Consider the following 19,671-nt stretch of genomic DNA (forward strand, 5'->3'; position numbering starts at 1 on the left):
CACAGCATTTAACCGGGACGTTTGGGTAGGATGCTGTACGGAAGGGTCACACAGAATGAAAGGACTGAATAAATCCCATGGCCAATTACATGGTCACTGAATCATGAAAAGGCCAGGCTCCAGGAATTTTGCAGCTGCTAGTAGATTCAACGGATGCATCAAACCAGCAGCAAACTCAGCTACAAGTTAGCTATCCACAGAATTGATGTGAAACAACATGAATTTATATAAAATCACCATAATTTTGAAATGGAATACTCATAGACTTGGATTTCCCCTGTCTTTAGGATTCACCTGTATACTCTACTGCAAAACATATAAAACATCTTTTATGTTTAATGAAAAACATGATATACATTTCAAGAGATTCTATTTTTAGTGAAGTTAAGCCCAGCATTAAAGCATGGGTTTTTATTGGGAGGAGGAAGGATATCTTTAAATTAAAATTCTTGATTTAATTTGTATCCCCTGGTTTCTGAAGTTCCTCCTTGCTTGTAGCACACAGCACCTCCTGCAAATCAGAGACACACACAGGGCCTTGTAGCACCGGGGATGGAGTACAGATCCTTCAGATCTCCAAAGCCATTACACAGAGCCTCCAAGAGGGCTCAGACAGTGGTGAATGACTGACTGGTCCTCACACACTACTAGTTTGGCTATCCCTACACAAGCTCTCACAACCCACACTGGGGAAATACAGGAAACAACTACATGACTGTTTGCTCTCCCTCTACCTGGTTGACAAGATTACCAGTCCTCTGTTACAGCTAGCCCAGCATACCTGAAAACACAGGTAGTTTAACCTAGTATGCAGTGGCTGAAGAGCTGCCCTGTATATATCCACCTCCTTCTCCAAGGCCAGTTAACCCTTCGCAGAGGTGTAAGGAGAAAATTAGGAGCAATTCCCTCCCGGGGCTGCTGGAGCTGTTCTGGAGCCATCATCAGCATAAGGAAATGTTGCAAACAGGACAATAATAAGACCAGCTCTGCGACCTAACACAAGGGGTGACTACTGGCTCTGTCACTGCCTTACTGGGTTTCTCTGGACTGTTTTCCTAACATAAGTAAACTGCACTGATTTCCCTTGCAAAGTGAGATCTAACAAGGAAAACCCAAATAAGGAATTTATTATCAAACCACGAGTTCTGTCCCAGCATAGGATGCCCGGGCTTCCGTGACATTCAGGAACGCACTTAATTGTTTATATTTCAATCAAAGCAAATCAATTCTTTTACAAATGACCGATTGCTGGAGCTCAGGCAGAGCCTGAGTTCACACGGGACAACAATACAAAGAAACTTAGTGGAAACACAAGTTAAACTGAGCAGCCTATGTTAACTGCCGGTGGTGACTCACAGGAACACAGAGAGCAGCCATGAAACATCCATCTCCCCTTGCTCCAATCCAAAATTAATCTCTGCACTTCACAAATATTTTATCCAGTCCTGCTTTAATATCTGAAACATTCTCCTGGAGAGATCCTTGTACATCTGATCTCTATTGTCGTGGCATTCCTTTCATAAAATCCTCCTTAAATCTAACCCATTTTTCTTGGCTGTGTCACAGGGCACCACCCAGCAGAACTAGTTTTTCTTTTTGCATCCTTCAGGTGTGATGCAGACTTCTTACTCCCTTCACTAGTCATCACATAGAGAATGCCTTCTAGACCTCCTGCCTCAAAGCCATTTTTTTAGCTGCAGTCTCAAACTTCTCCAACTGCTCTGCATGACAGACACTGTGGTGCAGACACACATGCTACAGCCCAGGTACTGACAGGTGGGAAGACTGCATCAACATCCTGGCCACCTTCCCTTTACCCAACTTAGCCTTCTTTAACTGAAAGCACATACTCTTTCTGCACATCTGTGCTATGCCTCTGTCATTGCGATGACACTTGAGAGGTTTCTTGACAGCAAAAGACAAACCATTTCTGGACTGTGAAATCCACCATCTCCTCTACCTGACAGCAAGGCCATAAATTCCTAGATCCCAAGGATCTCTGATATGCATGGGAATATCTACATAATCTAAATTTTCACAATAAAAATAGTTTCCTAGTCTGTTGGCTCTGAAGACACCTTGACAACACAATCATAACTAGTTCTCCAGTATTCAGCAATCAAAATCATTACCACTAGCTAGATGTTCTCTTCCCTCAGTAGCCTGTAAATGTTGAAGGAACTTGTGGTCACTGAAATGGAAACATCAAACATTTAGCAGTTGATCTTACTAACAAATATTCCAGTCTGAAGATGATGCACTTCACTGGACCAATGGAATTAGAATGTGCTCAGACAGATGTTTTGGGTGAAAAAGATGGTATTTTCAGTTTGTGATTAGTCACATTTCACCAGAGAACTATTACTGATGTCCCTCTTCAGATTAACAATGAATAGGAACAGTGCTATCAATCAAAGAAATGGGAATATGGCAGCACTATCTGTGGGACACTGGAAGGCTGCAATAAGGAGGAGTAAAGGGGGAGAATCCCCTCCCTCGACTTGCTGGTCACACTGCTTTTGATGCTATGCAGCTGTTTGCTGGTAGTATGCATCTGCTTTCTGTATTACCTGATCCAACAGTTAAGTAATGTTTATATCCTACACTTTAGCAAAAGTTCTTGCAGGGATACATGGGAATGTACACAAACATGTACACTCATCCATGATCTCCTGACACTTCCTGTGCCAATATGTTCATATATATATGCGATATGACACATCCAAGTAGCCCCAGGACCTTCTTTTAGGAGTTGCCCTATTGCCCCAAGCCATCTGTTGGGCTTCCTTAGCTTTTAGACTGCAACTTGTCAGGGAAGACACTTGTGGGGAGAATCTCTTGACTGTACTGTGGCCAGGATGCAGTCCTGCTATACACTTAGCTACTGTTATATACCTATATATTTTAAGGCCAGAAGAGACCATTATGATCCTTTACCCTGACCCCCCCCTGGGGCACAGCCACAACCATTACATGTCACTGAGCAGTTCCCATGGAAGAGAGAATTATTGTCGCCTCCTGCATAAGTGAACTCTACTGAGCCCAACAGCTTGTTATTCATACTGTAAGGCACGCAGCACCTACCACAATTTGAGTGATGAAATAAATAATAATGCAGACAACCAGAATGGGAGACAAACTAGAGAAATCCTCATCAAAATTCAGCAGATCTGGGCTAGCTCCCTCCCAAAGCTCCTCTGTCCTCCACTCCACACAGAGATTTTAAATACAAATGCCAGTAGATCTCTATTGTCCCTGTTCGTTCATTAGCTGCAGCTGATTTTTCCTGTTGTGTTCACAGTCCAAGGTAAAGATAAGGGAGACTCTGGTCATGTTGTGCTTATTGAAAAAGTAACTACGAGACACAGATGTATTTTAAGCACAAAGTAACATCACAGTGTTTTCTTCACAGTTTTAAATAATCCTCAGAAGTGAAACACACATTTGAAGGTGATAAACTCCTTTCCTCCCATCATCCTCGGGCCTTCCCCTTCCATCTCCATCAGTTTTATCATCCTCCTTTTGTTTTTTTCCATCTAACCTCCCTGCCCAGCCTTCACTAAATGGACTCAGGAAAAAAAAATCCCTTCTGGTACTATTTGTCACAATGCCTTTTCCTAGGTGTGCACATCTCATGTCCACAGCAAGGGAATGATATTTGTGATTAAATCATAAAAGCCTCCTTTTAAATTGGCACTGTGCCCCCAGTCCTCCCTTCCACATGCACCGCTGCAGATCGGGAACGCTGCCTTATAAGGCTTCAAAGAAAAGGAAAGGGCTCAGTTTAGCTGGAACAATGCATTTCACAGAGCCACAGCTTTCACTTACCTCCCATGCTGTGGGTTACTATTTGCTTTCCCACACTACCCTTTGGATCTGCCAGGCTTTGGAGCTGGAATTAAGACAGGCACAAATGGCGATTAAACCTGCTTAGGTATCTGAATGAGTGTGGTCATCAAAATCACACCTAATGCTTTAGAAATTGGAGAAAACAAGTCCTGTTCCTACAAAAAGCCTGCAGTCTAAAGCATATTAAAACGAGAAGTGTTCAAGAGTTTTTTCTGCAACAAAATTTGTGATGAAATTTATTAAAATCACCTGCTGCCCCTTTGAGTTCTTGTTTCTCCCAAATTAGGCAAGGCAAATCCACTCTCTCCCACCTGAGCTGCTCAGCCCTATGCTTATAACCCTGACTACCTCACCTCCCTGATGAAGGTCTGTTCCACTTGCTTCTTCTCTCCTCAGTGCTTCTGTGGACAAGGCAAGATAGAAACCTTAAACTCTACAACCAGTAGCTGTTCTTATTGGGAACTGGTCAGGAAGTTCTCTCATTGGTTGGTAACAATCTCAGCCATCACAGTTTTGGACCTCACCAGGGAGGTTACATCATGGACTGCTTCTCATTCAAAAACCACATTCACCCACTTCCTCATCACAAATCAAAGCAGACAATCTGGGGCTATAACTAAAAGAATTTTCAGAAAGGGTTAATATGCCCTTACTTCAGCATCATGTCGTCCTCCTGGCTTTCATCCAGAAACTCTGGTTTCACTTAGCAGTATGTTCAACCCAGACAGGCTCACCCATGGGGGACACAGACAGAAGAACATTGGCTACTCATCTACCTACCTTGCACCGAAGGGGAAGCAGATCAAGCACTGATGTCTGCCAGTTGCCTTCCCAACATGAATCCTGGGCAATACTTTCTCTTAGGTCCCCTTCCTCCTCTTGAAGCCCTCTACTGAGCCAGGTAGAGAGGAGCTCAACACCCACCTCTTCCAATATAACAATGTCAGCAATATCTTCCTGTCTTGTCAGCAACTGGCTGGGGCTACCAACAACCTTCTGGTGTGAAGCTGTTCGGAACTAGAATTTGAAGAAAACTGGAGGTCAGTAGTTCTGCTGGAAAGGAGAGATTTTCCCATGCTGAAACCTCAGTGTGAGGAGAAACAAATAATTGTGTGTAGCAGAGCAGCGTCTGAACTGACATTCTGACTGCCCAGTGAAAAAGTATTTGTCAAAAAAACAACAGGTCCATGTAGTCTGTACTGTCTTAGATGTAGAGGTTATGCTCATATCCAGGTTATGAATCTTGGCAGGATCAAAGAGGGAGGTAGAGACAAGAGGAACTGAAGCACAGGAATCAGAAATGGGACTGCAAGGTGTCTTCTAATGTTTATTTAGTGCTACTGAAATCTGCTCAGGCTGGCCTAAATTCTACTCCTCTCTTGAGTAATTAAAGAGAAAATGATTGTGGAGAAGTTTAATCTAACAGGAAATCCAAATGATCTGACAGATTTTGGCAGTGCCATGCTTCTCTCATTGAGTATCCTCCTATTCTTAATTGGACTGTCAGTCACTGAACAGCAAAGTCACTCCAGAGCACGGATGGACCAGTCCTCTGCTACAGGCCAAAACAATCCAGTTTCCAACTCCAGAATCTCCAGCAGATCTTTCAATGACAGCCTAAAGTCTTAAGTGGTCTTTTTGTTATACTACTGTCAAAACAAAACAAAAACCAAACAAGCCAACAAAAAAAAATCCTTATTTCCTGTAACAATTAATCTAAAATTATTAGTACCCACTTACATGGGACTTTTAAATGAAAACATCTTGTTCTTGGCTAGAATTGCTCCCCTGTAATGCAAGTACAGGCTGAAATCTATTGAGAGATGAAGACCAGAAAAGTTACTGGAAAAGGAAGCAAAATACTTCCAAGAAGTTAGTCGTCTTACTTTGAGAACAGTTTAAAATCCCCTTTTGTTATAACATTATTTGCTCTACACAAAATTGGCCAAGTCAGAAAAACTTCAACTAATCTTAGGATGCTCCTGGAGAGAACAGGCAGACAGGGTCAATCCTCACTGCGGGAACTCCAGCAGACCCTCTCAATGCCTGCAAAACCACACAGAATTACCTTGATGCATACAGCTGTTTGCATATGCAGCTCCTCTACTTCCTTTTACTTTAGGGGCATGACAATTAATTCAGTTGCTATCCCAGTAGCTATCTGGTACACTCATTTAAAAAAAAAAAAACCCAAACACTCCAGTTTCACAAATTTTCACCTGTTTACCAGCCTGCAGTTTAAAATTCAGGAACTTTTTCCTCAATAATGAGAGTATAACTTGCTTTTTAGAAGGAATTTGTATTATGACACTTGTGTTTACAAGCTGGGAAATTAAAACTGTCTGGTGATTCTTAAAGAAAAAAAAACAAAGAGAGGAAAAAAAAAGGAGGAAAAAGAATTATTTGGATTAAAATATCTTTTCTCAGCTTCGTGGAAGAGAAGCTTTTCTGGCTAGGCAGCACAGTACAATGAAAATGAAATCAATGCCAAGTGCCTTATCCTGAACTCTGAATGGGCAACGTTCCCATTGACTTTCAAGATTTCTTCCCTTGCAAATGGCATTCAAGAACAGTTGTTACATGCACCTAAGGCACGTCCACCACTATGTTCTGTCTCTCCCCTTTGTGTGAAGTAGATGTATAGAATTTTTGAAATCAGCACAGCAAGCTGTGAATGATGATGCATGAAATGAATAAGCTGAGTCTAGTACAAAGGGGAAATCCTGAAGGCTTGGTGCAATCACTGCTATACTATTTCCTATGGCCTGTATAGAAAAGATGCATAATATTCTTCATGGAGACAAAGAGAAAAGCTCGGCAAGGCCAGAAGTCTCAATCAGAAGCCCCAGAAGAGATAAATGACAGAAGCTCACAAGTTTTTAACATTGCTTAATTTCCCCCTTATTCCTGGGCCCTTCTCCCCATACTCCTGACTCCTTCCCAGCTCTGGGCCGCTGTGCACGTGATCCACACATCACAATCTGGGGCTCCGAGGACCTGGGTCACTTAGCATTTCTTTGGAAGCAGCACAGCTTATGCAGCAGTTTATGTTTCACACTTCTCCCCATCAGCCGAGGTGAGTTTGCACCAAGACACCAGCATGGGAACTGTGATGGCCAAAGCATAGAAAAAGCTGCAGTGATTTCCAGAAGATCAACTGAGCAAACAGCTCTGGGGCAGTAATGTGTTAACACCCCACAACTGCTTCATCATGTGGACAGGAATTGGAGACTTCAGCTACATTAGCACGAATATTTTTAAACCAGGGCAAATAATGCTCAAATTAATTTACTTTAATTTGATGAACTACTGAGTAAAAGTAACCTGGCATAAATATGGTGTAAGTGACCTCAGCTATGAGCATCCTGACCATAATGCTGAATTAAATGACACTTAAGTGGTGCAGACTTTTTTTTTTTCTAAATCACAGAGGAGGCATAAATGCATCTCTCTGGATTTACTGTGCTGTCCCCCTCACATCTTGCTCTCATACACACTCACAGGCACTGCAACCTCCCCTGCTGCATTAAGTAGGCATAGATCTCAAAGTAGAAACTGAAAAACTGAGGTATAAAATGGATAAAGAGCTTCTGAGAACGTATTTGGCTGAGGCAAATCTAAAAATCCTGTTTACTTGACTAGCAGCACAAAGAAGTTGGCTCTGAATGGCATTGACAGCAAAAAGAATTATTAATTCCTCATCCTGAGGACATTCTCTTGTGAAATAAGTCACTGTGTTGCAATTATTACTGCATCCAGTGGCATCAGTAAAAAGTCATGATAGAGAAGCATATGGGAAACTATTTTGGAAGACTTAATCAGCATTAACCACTAAATTAGCCCTTGCAAACAGGTCTGCAATAAGAGCTCTCCTCTCCTTCGTTGAGAAATCTTACAAGAAATCCATTCAAATTTTCTTGCTTTCCCTTTAAGACTGGTTTTATCACTCCAGGTTTACCAGGGAAATAATCTGAATCTGCACCATTTCCATTAACTGAACCTGACTACAGCTGATCTGGGATAAAGGGTGTGTGTGTGTGTGTGTGTGGAAAGGAATCCCTATGATCTTCTCACTTTTGCACAGTGAATAGCAGCAGCGTTTCAGTCCTGAACATCCCCTAACTTCATCCCTTCTGCTGCCTTCATCCCTATGAAAGAATTCTTTCTATTAATACAGAGAGAAAGACAAGTTCTTATCTCTCCAACGCCCCTGGAAAGTGTACTTGCTTAGTCTCATGTTTGATATGGGAAAGCGCTGATTTTATAGACACTTTCATAAAGTGTTTCTGCCAATCATACCCCTTTTTCTGAATTTCATAGCAACACGTCCCTCTTTAGCAGGAAATAGCAGAAATACAAACCCACACAGTTCAAAACCAGTCTTAAAACACCCATGATCCGATTAACCTGCTAATTACTAGAATTTAGTCCCCAAGCAGAGTGTCTCAAAAAATCAACTCAAAATATTCACACTTAATTTTTGTAGAAAATAAAAATCAACTCTGCAGCTCGTTGCTAAAGGAACCATCGAAATGTAACCCGGTGTGCTCCTTTCTAACTAACAGTAGCACCAAGTGTGATCTTCCACTCCTCCATTCAAAAACGTGTTAACACAAAAGCCTAAATATTGTCATTACACTTAAATGCTAACATGAACCTCCCCACAGCCTGCCCTTCAGCCTTTCTAAAGAGGATGAATTCACTCACATATATTCTAGATGTTCTGGAATAGGTGGTAAGTTTTTTAACTGCCTAAACAGTTGCTAACGATTTTGCAGAGGCAACAACTCAGCATTTCAGGTCCAGCCCTTCCTTGCAAAGTCCTGCGGAGTTCTGAGTGAAGGATCCTGTGCAGACGCATTTTCCACGGAGTCAACCCATCTCCTACATAACCATTTGCAACTTCACCTGCTCTCCCTGAGAATGTTAATGACTCGATTCTCATCCCTCCCACACAAGGGGGAGTGGGAAATCCTGCACAGGGCATTGCTGGAAAGGCGTTGAGATTGAATGCATGCAGGCCCAGAATAAACTGAAAACGTCAAAATAAACCATTCCTTCATCAATTCTAGGGAAACGGGTTTCTGTGTTTGTTCTTGAGGCAAATTTCTTGAGTAAAAGGCTAGGTTCGTTGCTTTCAGCTTGCAATGAGTCTCTCCCCCATCCAGAGGTGTGTGCCTGTTCACAACCCCTTCCACAGAGAAGACTTTAACTTCAGCATAAAGTTCAGACCCAGGAAGCTGAAAACTCTGTGGAGGATTTTGTCTGGGCATCTCCAAATCAATACCTCAGGAAAAGCATCCACAAGATCATCTCACTGCTATGAGCTTTCAGAGAGAACAAAGTAGTTCATAATCTCTCTGTGACCCCTCAGGAACTTGCTCACAAACGTTTCTCAGCTCGTGGCTAAGGGCAAACGAGGATAACTGGAACCTAAATCCTACAGACCTTTGAAGGACAGCATCTCTCTCCTTTCATGGCAGAGAATCCACTTCCAGAGAACTGAGATGGAGAGAACAGCTACTTATAAAGATTCAGATGCAATTCAGCTCTGAAGATACCAAAACACAATTCCAGAGCTGGCACCAGCTCACCTGCTTAGGAGCACTTTCATGCCTGACTGGGAGGGCTGAGGGAGACCTGTTCCAGGGAACAGGATTGTCATGCTTAGGGGAAGCTGTCCTGGCACGGCCCGTTCTGGAGAGCACTGGGGAACAGTTTGACCCCCAGCTGGGATGAAAGGTGACCAGCTGCTCCATGTACTTACTGTACCAACAAAACTACTCCTTTCACCTTCTCTCAGACCTCTGGCTATGGGTGTGCTGCTCCTCACAGAGCTGCTAACCGGCATGCTCCTACCTGTTGTAACAGCGCAGGCAGGAGAAAACACCACAGGTTTGCCAGATTTCACCAGAAATGTTATGGAAGGAGTTGACCTGAGAGTCACCGGTTCTCACTGCAAAGTGGTGATACATCCCAGTTGTGCCATGGCTGCTCCTGAGCGGAGGGCAGCATTTACGGTACCAGAGGCTTACCCCACAGACTGGAGTGGATGTCCCCAAAGGCTTGTCTGTGCAGGGCTCTGGGGTCTCTCCCCGGCTTGAGAACCTGCAGTAGCTTCTCCCGGCACTGCCCCTTTCCCAGGTGTCCGGGAGCCAGGCGCCCCGCACCACCAGACTTACCAGTGTGGTTTGCAAAACACCAACTTTCCTCTTGGAAGAGCCGGAGGAAGGCCCGGACCGCGTCGGGACGTGCTTCCTAGCCGAGAACGGGGCAGGTGCCGCCACCGTGGCATCCGCGCTGCTGGAGGAGGGACCGGGAGGCAGCGCGGGGCCGCAGCCCCGGCTGGCGGGGAGAGCGGGAAGGGGAAGGAAAGCGGCTGCCGTCCCCGGCAACGGAGGGGCACGAGGTGTCCCCGAAGTCCCTGTTCATAGAGGGCGAGCAAAGTAGTCCCCTTTAACCAAAACCAAACCAAACTAGAACAGAACCAACCAAAAAAGCATCCTCTCTGTTCCCTTCCCTACGAAGGCAAACAGCAAGAAGCTCACTGGAAGCAGACGAAAGGCAGAGGCTTAAAGGTGGGGAGGGAGGGTTACGCTGCGTAGCGCACTGACCGGCTGGAAGGGCGTTCCGGCTGCGGAGCGACCGCCCGGCTCGGCGTGAGCCCGGCCCGCGGTCCCCTTGGGCCGCCTCTCGAAGCCCGGAGGACCAGAGGGCACGCTTAGCCCATGGCGGGGGGGCGGGGGGGGAAGTTCGGCCGAGAAATCGACTTTTGTCGCCGAGGGGAGAGAGGAGGAGGGAGGGATAAGCAGTGTCCCACTCGGCCGGCGGCCCCGGGGGTCTGCACCTCGGGGATATTCCGCAGCGCACAGAAACACAGCCAGGAATAAGGCACAGCCCTCGAAATAAAGAGAAAGAAAGAAAAAAAAAATTAAAGAAAAGTTGCCCAGACTAAAACCACTGTCGTCAAACGTCCTGAAAAGATTGAATTATTTATTTCCTCGGGGGACTCCTGTAACCATTCATTTTTAATTGAGTCTAATTAAGAGTTCCCCAACGGGTTTTACTTTAGTAAATATTTCATTTGAGGTCGAGTTTCTACGCAAACCACCCACAGGGAAAAAAATAAACCAAAACAAAAACCCCCAAAGCACGGAGACACACACACACGTGTAACCCCTTTCCCTTCCCGTCGGGCGGACAGGCAACAAGTGGCCGGCGGCTCGGAGAGGAGCGGAGTCCCGAAGCAGTAGTACCGCGGCGCTCCGCCGGCCCCGGCCCCGCTTGTCTTTAGAAGAAAAATAATTAAAAATAGCCTATATCCATCCCCTCTCCCCCCGCCCTCCTAAACCAAAAGACATCATCACAGATGCAGCGCTGCAGCTGTAGAGACCCGGCCGAAAAGCGAGGGCAGCTCTCGGGCTCCGCTGCCGGGCGGCGGGGACGCGGCTGCTCCGGGAAGACGCCCGCTGCCCCCGTTCCCCCGCGCCCGCGGAGGGGTCGGCTGTGCATCCGCCCCCGCACAAACCGCCCGGAGACTGCCGACGTGCCCGATATAAAATTTATTGATCTCTTTCCGTTTGGAAGAAGGAATAAACGAGGACGAGGTACAAGGAGAGGGAAGGGGTATTTCGATTTTTTTTTTTAAAGAAATCCGGTAAACAAAACTAAAACGTTTCTTCATCTGATATGTCAAAACATAGTTCACAGTAAAATTCACAAACCAATTTACACAAGTTTACAGCTTAAGAAAAAAAACAAGACACACAACTTACTATAAATAAAACAAAACGCGTTTGCGACCCGCACAGCTCTCTCCCTCCTCCTCCCCCTTTTTGTATTTTTTAAGTAACAAAACCCTAAAGTTAAAAACTCGTGAAAGCTACAGCTCGTGAACAGTAACCAAGCGATGCTCGGTAAGGTGGGAAGAACAAAACACGTAAGAAACAGGAACGATAACGTGAACAACCGAATGTAAAAACAAAAACCCGCCGGTTTTTTTTTTTTTTAAGTGTCATTGCAACTCTAGAAATCAAACTGGAAGATGCAAGATCTTTAAAAACTTTCAAGCGAATAAAACATTGCCCAACCTAGCAGAAACCAGGAAAGAAGTTGCCGTGGTTTAAAAAAACCGTCACAGCGGCTTCTAGGAGGCAGGAGTTGTGCTCTATTAAAATAACAGCTTGTTCGGTGTTGTTTTGTAAAAAGAAAAAGACACAGCTAACGGATTTCCTTTTTAAAATCTCTCCGAAGTTAGTATTAAGTCTGCTAAGCCGAGCAACACTGCCGTACGTCCCGGTGTAGTCAGGGAGCGGTGGTGGGGTTAGGGATTAAGACGGGGAGCCGTCCGGAGCAGCCAAGTTTATATGTGAGTTAGTGGTACGGTACCATTCACGCCAGTCCCGGCACTCTGGTAGTGCTGGTGGACGCTGTGTAACCTGCTGCCCTGCAAGGCGGAAGGGTCTGTGGCATCCCCCCCCGGGGGCAGGTACATGCTGATCATATCCCGCAGGTCTCCCAGGCAGGCCCTCTGCGAGTGGGAAGTGATGGCGGGAGGCGGCGAGCTGGGCTCGGATTTCACCACCGAGCCCATGGAGCCCAGGCTCATGGCCGTGGAAGGCTGCTGGCCGTAAGCGGCGGGGGACATGCTGTAGGTGGAAGCGGCGTTCATATAGGTCTGGGCCGTGGACATCATGGGGCTGTACTGAAGGCCCGTCATGTCGTAGCGGTGCATCTGCTGCAGCTGGGGGCTGTTCATGCCCGGGTGCTGGCTGTAGCCCAGCTGGTCTTGCATCAGTGAGTAAGCCCCGTTGGTCCAGCCGTTCATGTGGGCATAAGTGTCAATCCTCTGCCCCACCCCGACGGGGCTACTCACCGAGTTGCCCCCTCCCGGGGCCAGCAGATTGCCGGGCAGCGAATATTTGTCCTTTTTCAGCAAGGTCTTAGTCTTCCTTCGGGGCCGGTATTTGTAATCCGGATACTCCTTCATGTGGACGGCACGCAGCCGCTTGGCCTCGTCGATGAAGGGCCGCTTCTCCGCGTCGCTCAGCAGCTTCCAGTCGGCCCCGAGGCGCTTGCTGATCTCCGAGTTGTGCATCTTGGGGTTCTCCTGGGCCATCTTCCGCCGCTGGCCCCGCGACCATACCATGAAGGCGTTCATGGGGCGCTTCACCCGGTCCTGGTCCGAGCCAGCTCCCGCTCCGTTGCTGGCCCCGCCGCCTCCGCCGCCTTTGCTGCCGGGTGCGGAGTTGCCCCCGGCGCTGCCCGGTGCGGGCTGCGGCGTCTTAATCTCAGCCTCCAGCATGCTGTACATGGCCGGAGCCGGCAAGAGGTGCGCCAGGGTGGCTGGCAGGCGGGTACCAGGTCGGGGAGAGGAAGTTTTTTTGCTTTGTTAAGAAAAAACAAAAAACAAACCCAAACCTGCCCGGGCGGCTGCTGAGAGAGTAGGAAGTTTCTCTTCCCGGCGGGCGGAGGCGCGGCGCCGCTCCCCGAGGTACTGCTGCTTGTTGCGGCGGTGGCCGCGCCAGCGGAGCGGTGCGGAGCGCTTCCCGCAGGCAGCGCCAAACGATGCACACACCAATCCCGGGGGCATTTGATTGACGGGCTATAAATGAGCGGGCGGCAGCCAATCAGCGAGCGGTTCCCGACAGCCCCGACACCGGTAACTGACCAGCTGGGGGTGGGGGGAACCGAAAAGTTGGCGTTTCGGTGGTGCTGGTACCCACCCGCAGCGTTCCTGGACCCTGCACCCACTGCGGGCTCTGCACTAGCGGCCCGAGCGGCGGGACGGGGCAGGGCCGGGGCTCCCGCGCGGCGCTGAGAGGCCGGCGAGGCTCCCGCAGCTGCCGTACCGCGCCGCGGGGGAAAGGAGCGGGCCCGGGGGTCGGGGCTGCCATCCGGGGGCGCGGGAGGAGGGGCGGAGCGCTGTGCCGTGAGCGGGAGCCGTGCGTTTACCGGCCACAAGGAGATTTGGGGCTCCCGGGTGGATGGGCAGTCCTGTGCTGAGCTCGGAGAAGCTGCCTAGAGATGGAGCGAGCCCGCGCTGCACGGACACCCCCTGGAGCGGATGACGGAGTGTGGGACGGACTAAACTCTTCTACTTCTGAGCCCTCTCCCGGGGGACAACCCGCGTTGCCCTGCCGGGACCGGCCGTGGTGGCTGGGCGCTCCGTGCCGGTGGGACAGGGGCTGCCCCGTGGCGGCACGCCGGCGCAGCCCGGGGGGAGGCGGCGTGCGGATGCGAGCCGGGGCCGGGCTGGCAGGGGCAGGGCGCTCCCGGCCGTCCCCACCTACGCTCACCCCGTTGCCACTTGAGTTTTTCCACTCGGCTGCCCCTTAGAGAGGGGAGGGGACGGCGTTCGCGAAACTCCCGAGTATCATGGCAACACCAAAGTTCGCTCCGTGCGAAAGAAAACTTCGGTGGAGGGTGTGCGAGCGGAGCGGAGCTCACTGGAGGTGTCAATCATGGGCTTCCCTTCCCGTCCCTCCCCTCGCATCTTTCTTCCTTCCCTCTTTCCCCAGAGGCACGGACATCTGCTCGGACAGGGCTGGCAGCTCCTTTAAACTACCGCGGGCACTGAGCTACCGAGCCTGCCTCGCCCTACCTGCGGGGCCGGGGCGCGCTGCCCTGTCCCTGCTTTTCCTCGTCTTCCCCCTGCGCGTCAGCTCCGCCTGGGGAAGCCGGACGGTTCTCCCAGCCGAGGGGCGCTGGGGAAGGAGAGGCAAACCGAGCCTGGAGCCTGCTCGGAGCCGCGCTGGGAGAGTCCCGGTGCCGGAGGAGGTGGGCAGTACCGTCGGTTCGGCTGGTGTAGCTCTGAGGAAACTGTCCCGGGAGCGTGTGGGGCGCAGGGGAGGGGCTGGGGGCTCGAGATGGGAACGTGTCTGAGCATCACGTCCCGGACTGAGGGCCCGGCGAGGAGGGATGTGCAGGCGTAGGTTCCGCAGCTTGGCAGCCGTTGGTGTTGCTCTAAAGTGAAGACCAGGAGGATGACGACGGTAATCGGTACAGGGAGGGAGAACACTTCTAGGCTGGACCCAAGCTGATGCCGCCAGCTCCGATGGGATGCCAGGGAGGGAGTTTCGGGCTGGGGGAGGGCACCGCTCCGCCCGGCACCGCGCAGCCTCGCCCAGCGCTTCCCGCGGGCAGGGCAGCCAAACGAACCGGCTCAAAACCGGCCGTGGTGGTAATCTGGAAACACTACGGTGTCGTGTTGGGATTTTTATTTGAGCTGATCTGACCACTACTGTAATCTACGAGTTTAAGGTGCCACTCGTTTTGTGTATATTTCTTTTTTTTTTGTCGTTGAACAAAGTCGAAAGGGATGTAAATCCCACTGCCGGCGAGCTATGGAGTAGTCAGCATTTTGTCTTTGCTTGTCTTTTTGGCTTGCTGTCGGGGTGTTCTTGGGTGAAGCAGAAAACTTGCAGCCCGACATGACAGGGTAACAGCGGGGAAATGTTTCAGGCGGTGTCACACACCTTCGGCGTAGTTTGCTTGCAACTTTTGGAAAAGCTTCAGACAGCTGTATTTAACCTCAGACCCCTCCAAAGATTTTGACCGCTCCAATTGAGGTTTAAGGGGTGCTACGCTGAAACGCGGACTTTGATATATTCTTAGAAAAGACTTTATACAGGCGTTTGTTGGAGTGAGTGAGCACGCTCGCATGCAATGAAAAATGTGGCGGTATACGGGATTTAAGGACATGCTGAAGCGAGTTGGGTTTCCTCCCATGCTTAAATAAACGTTTATAACTTTAGATTTCTGAGTCTTTGTCTTTTAATTTGTCTTTGCGCAGTCTGGGACTCCAAGTATACATCTTATTCCCCAGGGTCACGCCGTTTATCACCTTTAGATCTATACTCATTAAAACCAAGGCACTTCCCTTTTGAAAGTGTATTCCCACACTTCCCAGGTCCCCGTGACGGACCCGCCGCATCGCACTAGGGTTTCCATGCCGCACGGGCTCTGAGAAATACTTAAAAATTCGGCCGATTTCTATTTCCAGGAGAAGGGGTGAGAGGGACACGCCGCCCAATCTCCCCCGCCTCGGCTTTCGTGATGAGTGCGCAGGAAACTCAGCAGCGATTTCCGCACCCGGGAGGCGAGCCAGGAGCCAGCTCCTCTCCCCGGCTCTGGCGGAGCCCCTCGCTCCCCGCTTCATCTCGGAGCCGCATCTCCCAGCCCGGCGGGTGAGCCCCCTCCCCCCGCCCGGGCGCGGACGGCCCCGCAGGCGCTGAGCCCCGGGGCTCGGAGATCACGGGTCACCCGCGCTCGGGCGGGCCGGCTCCTCCCCACGCCGCACACCCCACGGCGGCGAGGCGGCACCTGCGGTCCGGTACCCCCCGGAGGGGCCGGAACTGTGCTCGGGAGAGGGCGTGAAACAAAAGCACGGGGCAGGGGAGGGAGGCTCGGAGCTGCCTCCAGCGCTGGCTCCCCAAACGTGAGCGGGGCCGGAGGAAGGAGAAGTACTTCCTTCCTCCTCCTCCGGCCTGGAAACTACAGAGCACCGGTGAGGCGGGATGGGGAAGAGGAGGAAGCGAGGCACGGCTCGCTATACCAAGCGCTGCTTCCTAAAGTTACCTGCGGAGCGCTTTAAAAGGTTCGAGCCCGCTACGCCCTTGGCAGCCACATGCCGGTTCGACCGTCCACCTGGCTCGTCGGTCCTGCCCGTCCCATGTCCCGGGAAAGCGGATGGAGCCTGAGGAGTTGAAGTAGGGAGGGAGCAGAAGCGAGGAGAGGACCCAGCCAGCGCAATAAACGGCGCGGGGGCTCCTGCCTGGAGCCATTTTCTTAAATTCACTCCCCAGCGGTAGCCGGGATTAGGGGAGAAGCCTTCCGGAGCCGGAGAGCCCCATGTTTCTGGCGGGAGCCGGGGAACACTCGAGGTCGTGTAAATACAGTTCTCAAAAGGCAGAGAAGCTCACTATTTTTTTTGTTGTTTGGGTTTTTTTTTCTTTTGGTGACAAAGGACCAAGCGGTGAAATCAGGAGGTTACAGCGCAGCCCAACTGAACACAAAAGTAACCCCCCTGTGGAAAAGGATCGCCTGCTTCTTACGCAATCAGCGCTTAATAAGCAGCAGCCATTAATATATGTTAATTCCCGCTCCAGCGCAGCTTAGGGGAATCTTAGAGTCACGTCAGGCAGGATCGCTGGCTTTTTAAGAATAACGCTCTGCACCAAACCGGCCCCATTTAATCCTATTATTAAAATATTCCCTCTGGTCCCCAGCCTAACTCCCGACCGTGATCAGCGAGGGCTGGTCCTCGGAACTTGCCCGGACAAGGGAGCTGAACGCTCTTTTCGTTTGGACCCTGCTGACCCTCTGAAATGCCCGGGCTTTTAGCGATGCTTAAGAAAAAAGTTCACGTGCTTTTTCTGCTTTTTCTGTTTTTCATCTCTGTTTTAGGCTCGAATCCCAAAAGGGTTCCAGCACGGTAACGTGGCTACTAAATGTATCATTTCAAGCTCGTTCAGAGATCTTTTATTGCACATCTAACAGCGTCATGTCAAAAAAAGAAAAATCAAAAACAAACCCCCAACCAACCAACTAAAAAGAAGAAAAAAACCCCCAACCACCAAAACCAAACCAAAAAAAGAAAAAGCAAAAAAGAAAAAGCACCCCAGTTTGAGATTGCCCGCGGGGCTGCCATGGCTGGACAGACCTTCCAGCCTAGCCAGAGGGAGAACAAATCATTAGTTCCGATAAACGACATACAACTCCTTTCTGTGACTTCCCCAGTAGCTCGCCACATGGGTAACGATGCTGTGCGAGAGACCACGGTTGTCCCTGCTGCTCACTTATACGGGAAAGCAAGGGGTACTTCTGATGACATCATTAAAAAAAGCAACATTTAAGAACAAAAATCTTACTTGCGGGAGTAAAACCCGGGCAACGTCGTTTGGATACAGATCGAGTCCTATAAACTGAGCCACCCATCGCATTCAGGGGGCAGCGGGGAATGTTGTTTTTAATCACTTCCCCCCCCCCCCCCCCCCCCCCGCCCCATCCTCCCCCGACTGAACTTTTATTTGGCTTCTGACAACAATAGCGGGCTGCAAACAGACCTCTCGGAGCGCCCGCTGAATAGACCCTTTTCGAGCCCGGATTGTTTCCACCATCACAAAAAACAACCAGTAGCTTCGTTTCTTAATTGGGTTGTTCCTGGCCCTAGTTCATTCAGGTGTTCGCAAGGAATTTGTTTATTAGCCTTTGACAAACAGCTCCTCCTGGCAATCGCCTCATGGGGTTGGCTTCAGCTGGAGCGCAGGGATGCGGAGGGAAGGGGGGAGTGGGGGGGGGGGGCTTTGCTAATAAGGACTCTCTCCATCTCCAAGTTACCAATTAACAGAGTTGTAGAGGGGACCACCAGCACAGGACAGCTCTCCAGGGCTCGCTGCGGAGCCCGGAGGAAACGATAGGCTTGGCTCATGTGTTTTAACTCGAAAACTCTAAGGTAAAAGGGAGCACGAAGCGATGCTAAAGAGCCCACCCGCTGCTGTAGGGCAGCCTGTTCTGAGCCCGGCAGGAATCTCTTCTCCAAGGGACGAGACAGTAACTGGAACTTTCTGCAACTGCCCTCCGCTGTTCCAGTGCCCCCGGGAGAGTTACCAAGCGCTCAGACAGACTTGCCCAGGGAAGCGGTTGAGTCACCGCCCCTGGAGACATGTAGATGCGGTGCTTAGGGACATCGTTTAGCGGCGGACTTGGCAACGTTGGGTTAACGGTTGAACTCGATAAGGGTCTTTTCCAACCGAAATGGTTCTATGATGCTATCGCTCTAACGTCTCAGCTCCTGCAGGGTTTATTCTTCCTGCCCCCCGCTGAGCAGAGGACACCGAGCAGAGTTTTTGGTCTCCCTTGAGGCCCCGGTGTCCGCCCCCTACCCCCCCGGGGGGGGGGAGGGAGGGGGGGAAGAGCGCTTACAGATAAAGCATCCCTGCGTGGTCTGCCCCACACCCCCCCGCTGCCCCCTTCTCCCGCCGTGGCCCGGGCACACAGCCCCGCAGCGGGCTGGAACGAGCACGCCGGCTGGATCGCGGTGCGGGGACACGCGTGGGGCAGGGCCGGTCCCCCTGCCGCGGAGACCGGCTGCCGTGGAGACCGGCTGCGCTCCCAAGGCGCCTTGGCGGGGCAGTGGGGGTGCCGGGAAGAAGAGTCCTTCCCGCGTCCCGGGAACCGGCCCGTCCCCACCGGTCGCGGTGCTTTAGCGACGTTCCCTGGTGCTGGTGACAGCTGAGACGTCGCTGCACTCCTTCAGAAAACAAAACAAAACCCAACAACAACAAACAACCCCACCACCAAACCGAATCATCGCTGTTTCGCTCATTTAAAACTTCGCGAATCCTTCCTACAATGTTTTCTATACAGACCCAGTAACCCACCTTATTTACCGGTAATGACGGCTGGGCTCCTCTTTAGGAGTTAGATTAGAAACGAGACATTAATTGTAAAACTCTAACTTGCTAATTAGCCGCAAATAAACTATTCATTAGCGGCAAATTAAAATCAAAACACACCTTATTCCGACTCCCTGACACACAATTTTAAAGGCGCATATTGTTTCAAACTACAGCCTGTATCACTGGCACAGCAAATTGAGACCCTGAAAGGTTTCTCTCCAGTATAAATAATTAAAATATATTCTACTTTAATTGACATTATAGAGGACACAAATGAGGTTTTCCTTTTAGAAAGAAATAGCAGTTTCTAAATAAAGCTTTGCAGGCTGCAGAATGGAGGTTTCAACCAAATGAATAGTCATTACTACCTTTTCAATGATGTGGGCCTTTTGATCAGGAAAGAAATTAGCTCTAAAGGACA

At 49.9% G+C, this 19,671-nt stretch overlaps 1 protein-coding gene across 1 annotated transcript; it reads right to left on the reverse strand.

Annotated features, from left to right (window-relative positions):
- Positions 1 to 12,211: 12,211 nt before the first annotated feature.
- LOC311195706 (transcription factor SOX-3-like) lies at positions 12,212 to 13,162 on the reverse strand (the record flags this gene model as incomplete). Its single annotated transcript, XM_084269132.1, has 1 exon — positions 12,212 to 13,162. One exon carries the CDS (start codon positions 13,160 to 13,162, stop codon positions 12,212 to 12,214), a length of 951 nt encoding a protein of 316 aa, XP_084125258.1.
- Positions 13,163 to 19,671: the final 6,509 nt, after the last annotated feature.

This window comes from Gallinula chloropus, assembly GCF_964237585.1.
Source record: "Gallinula chloropus genome assembly, chromosome: 11".
NCBI lineage: Eukaryota > Metazoa > Chordata > Aves > Gruiformes > Rallidae > Gallinula > Gallinula chloropus.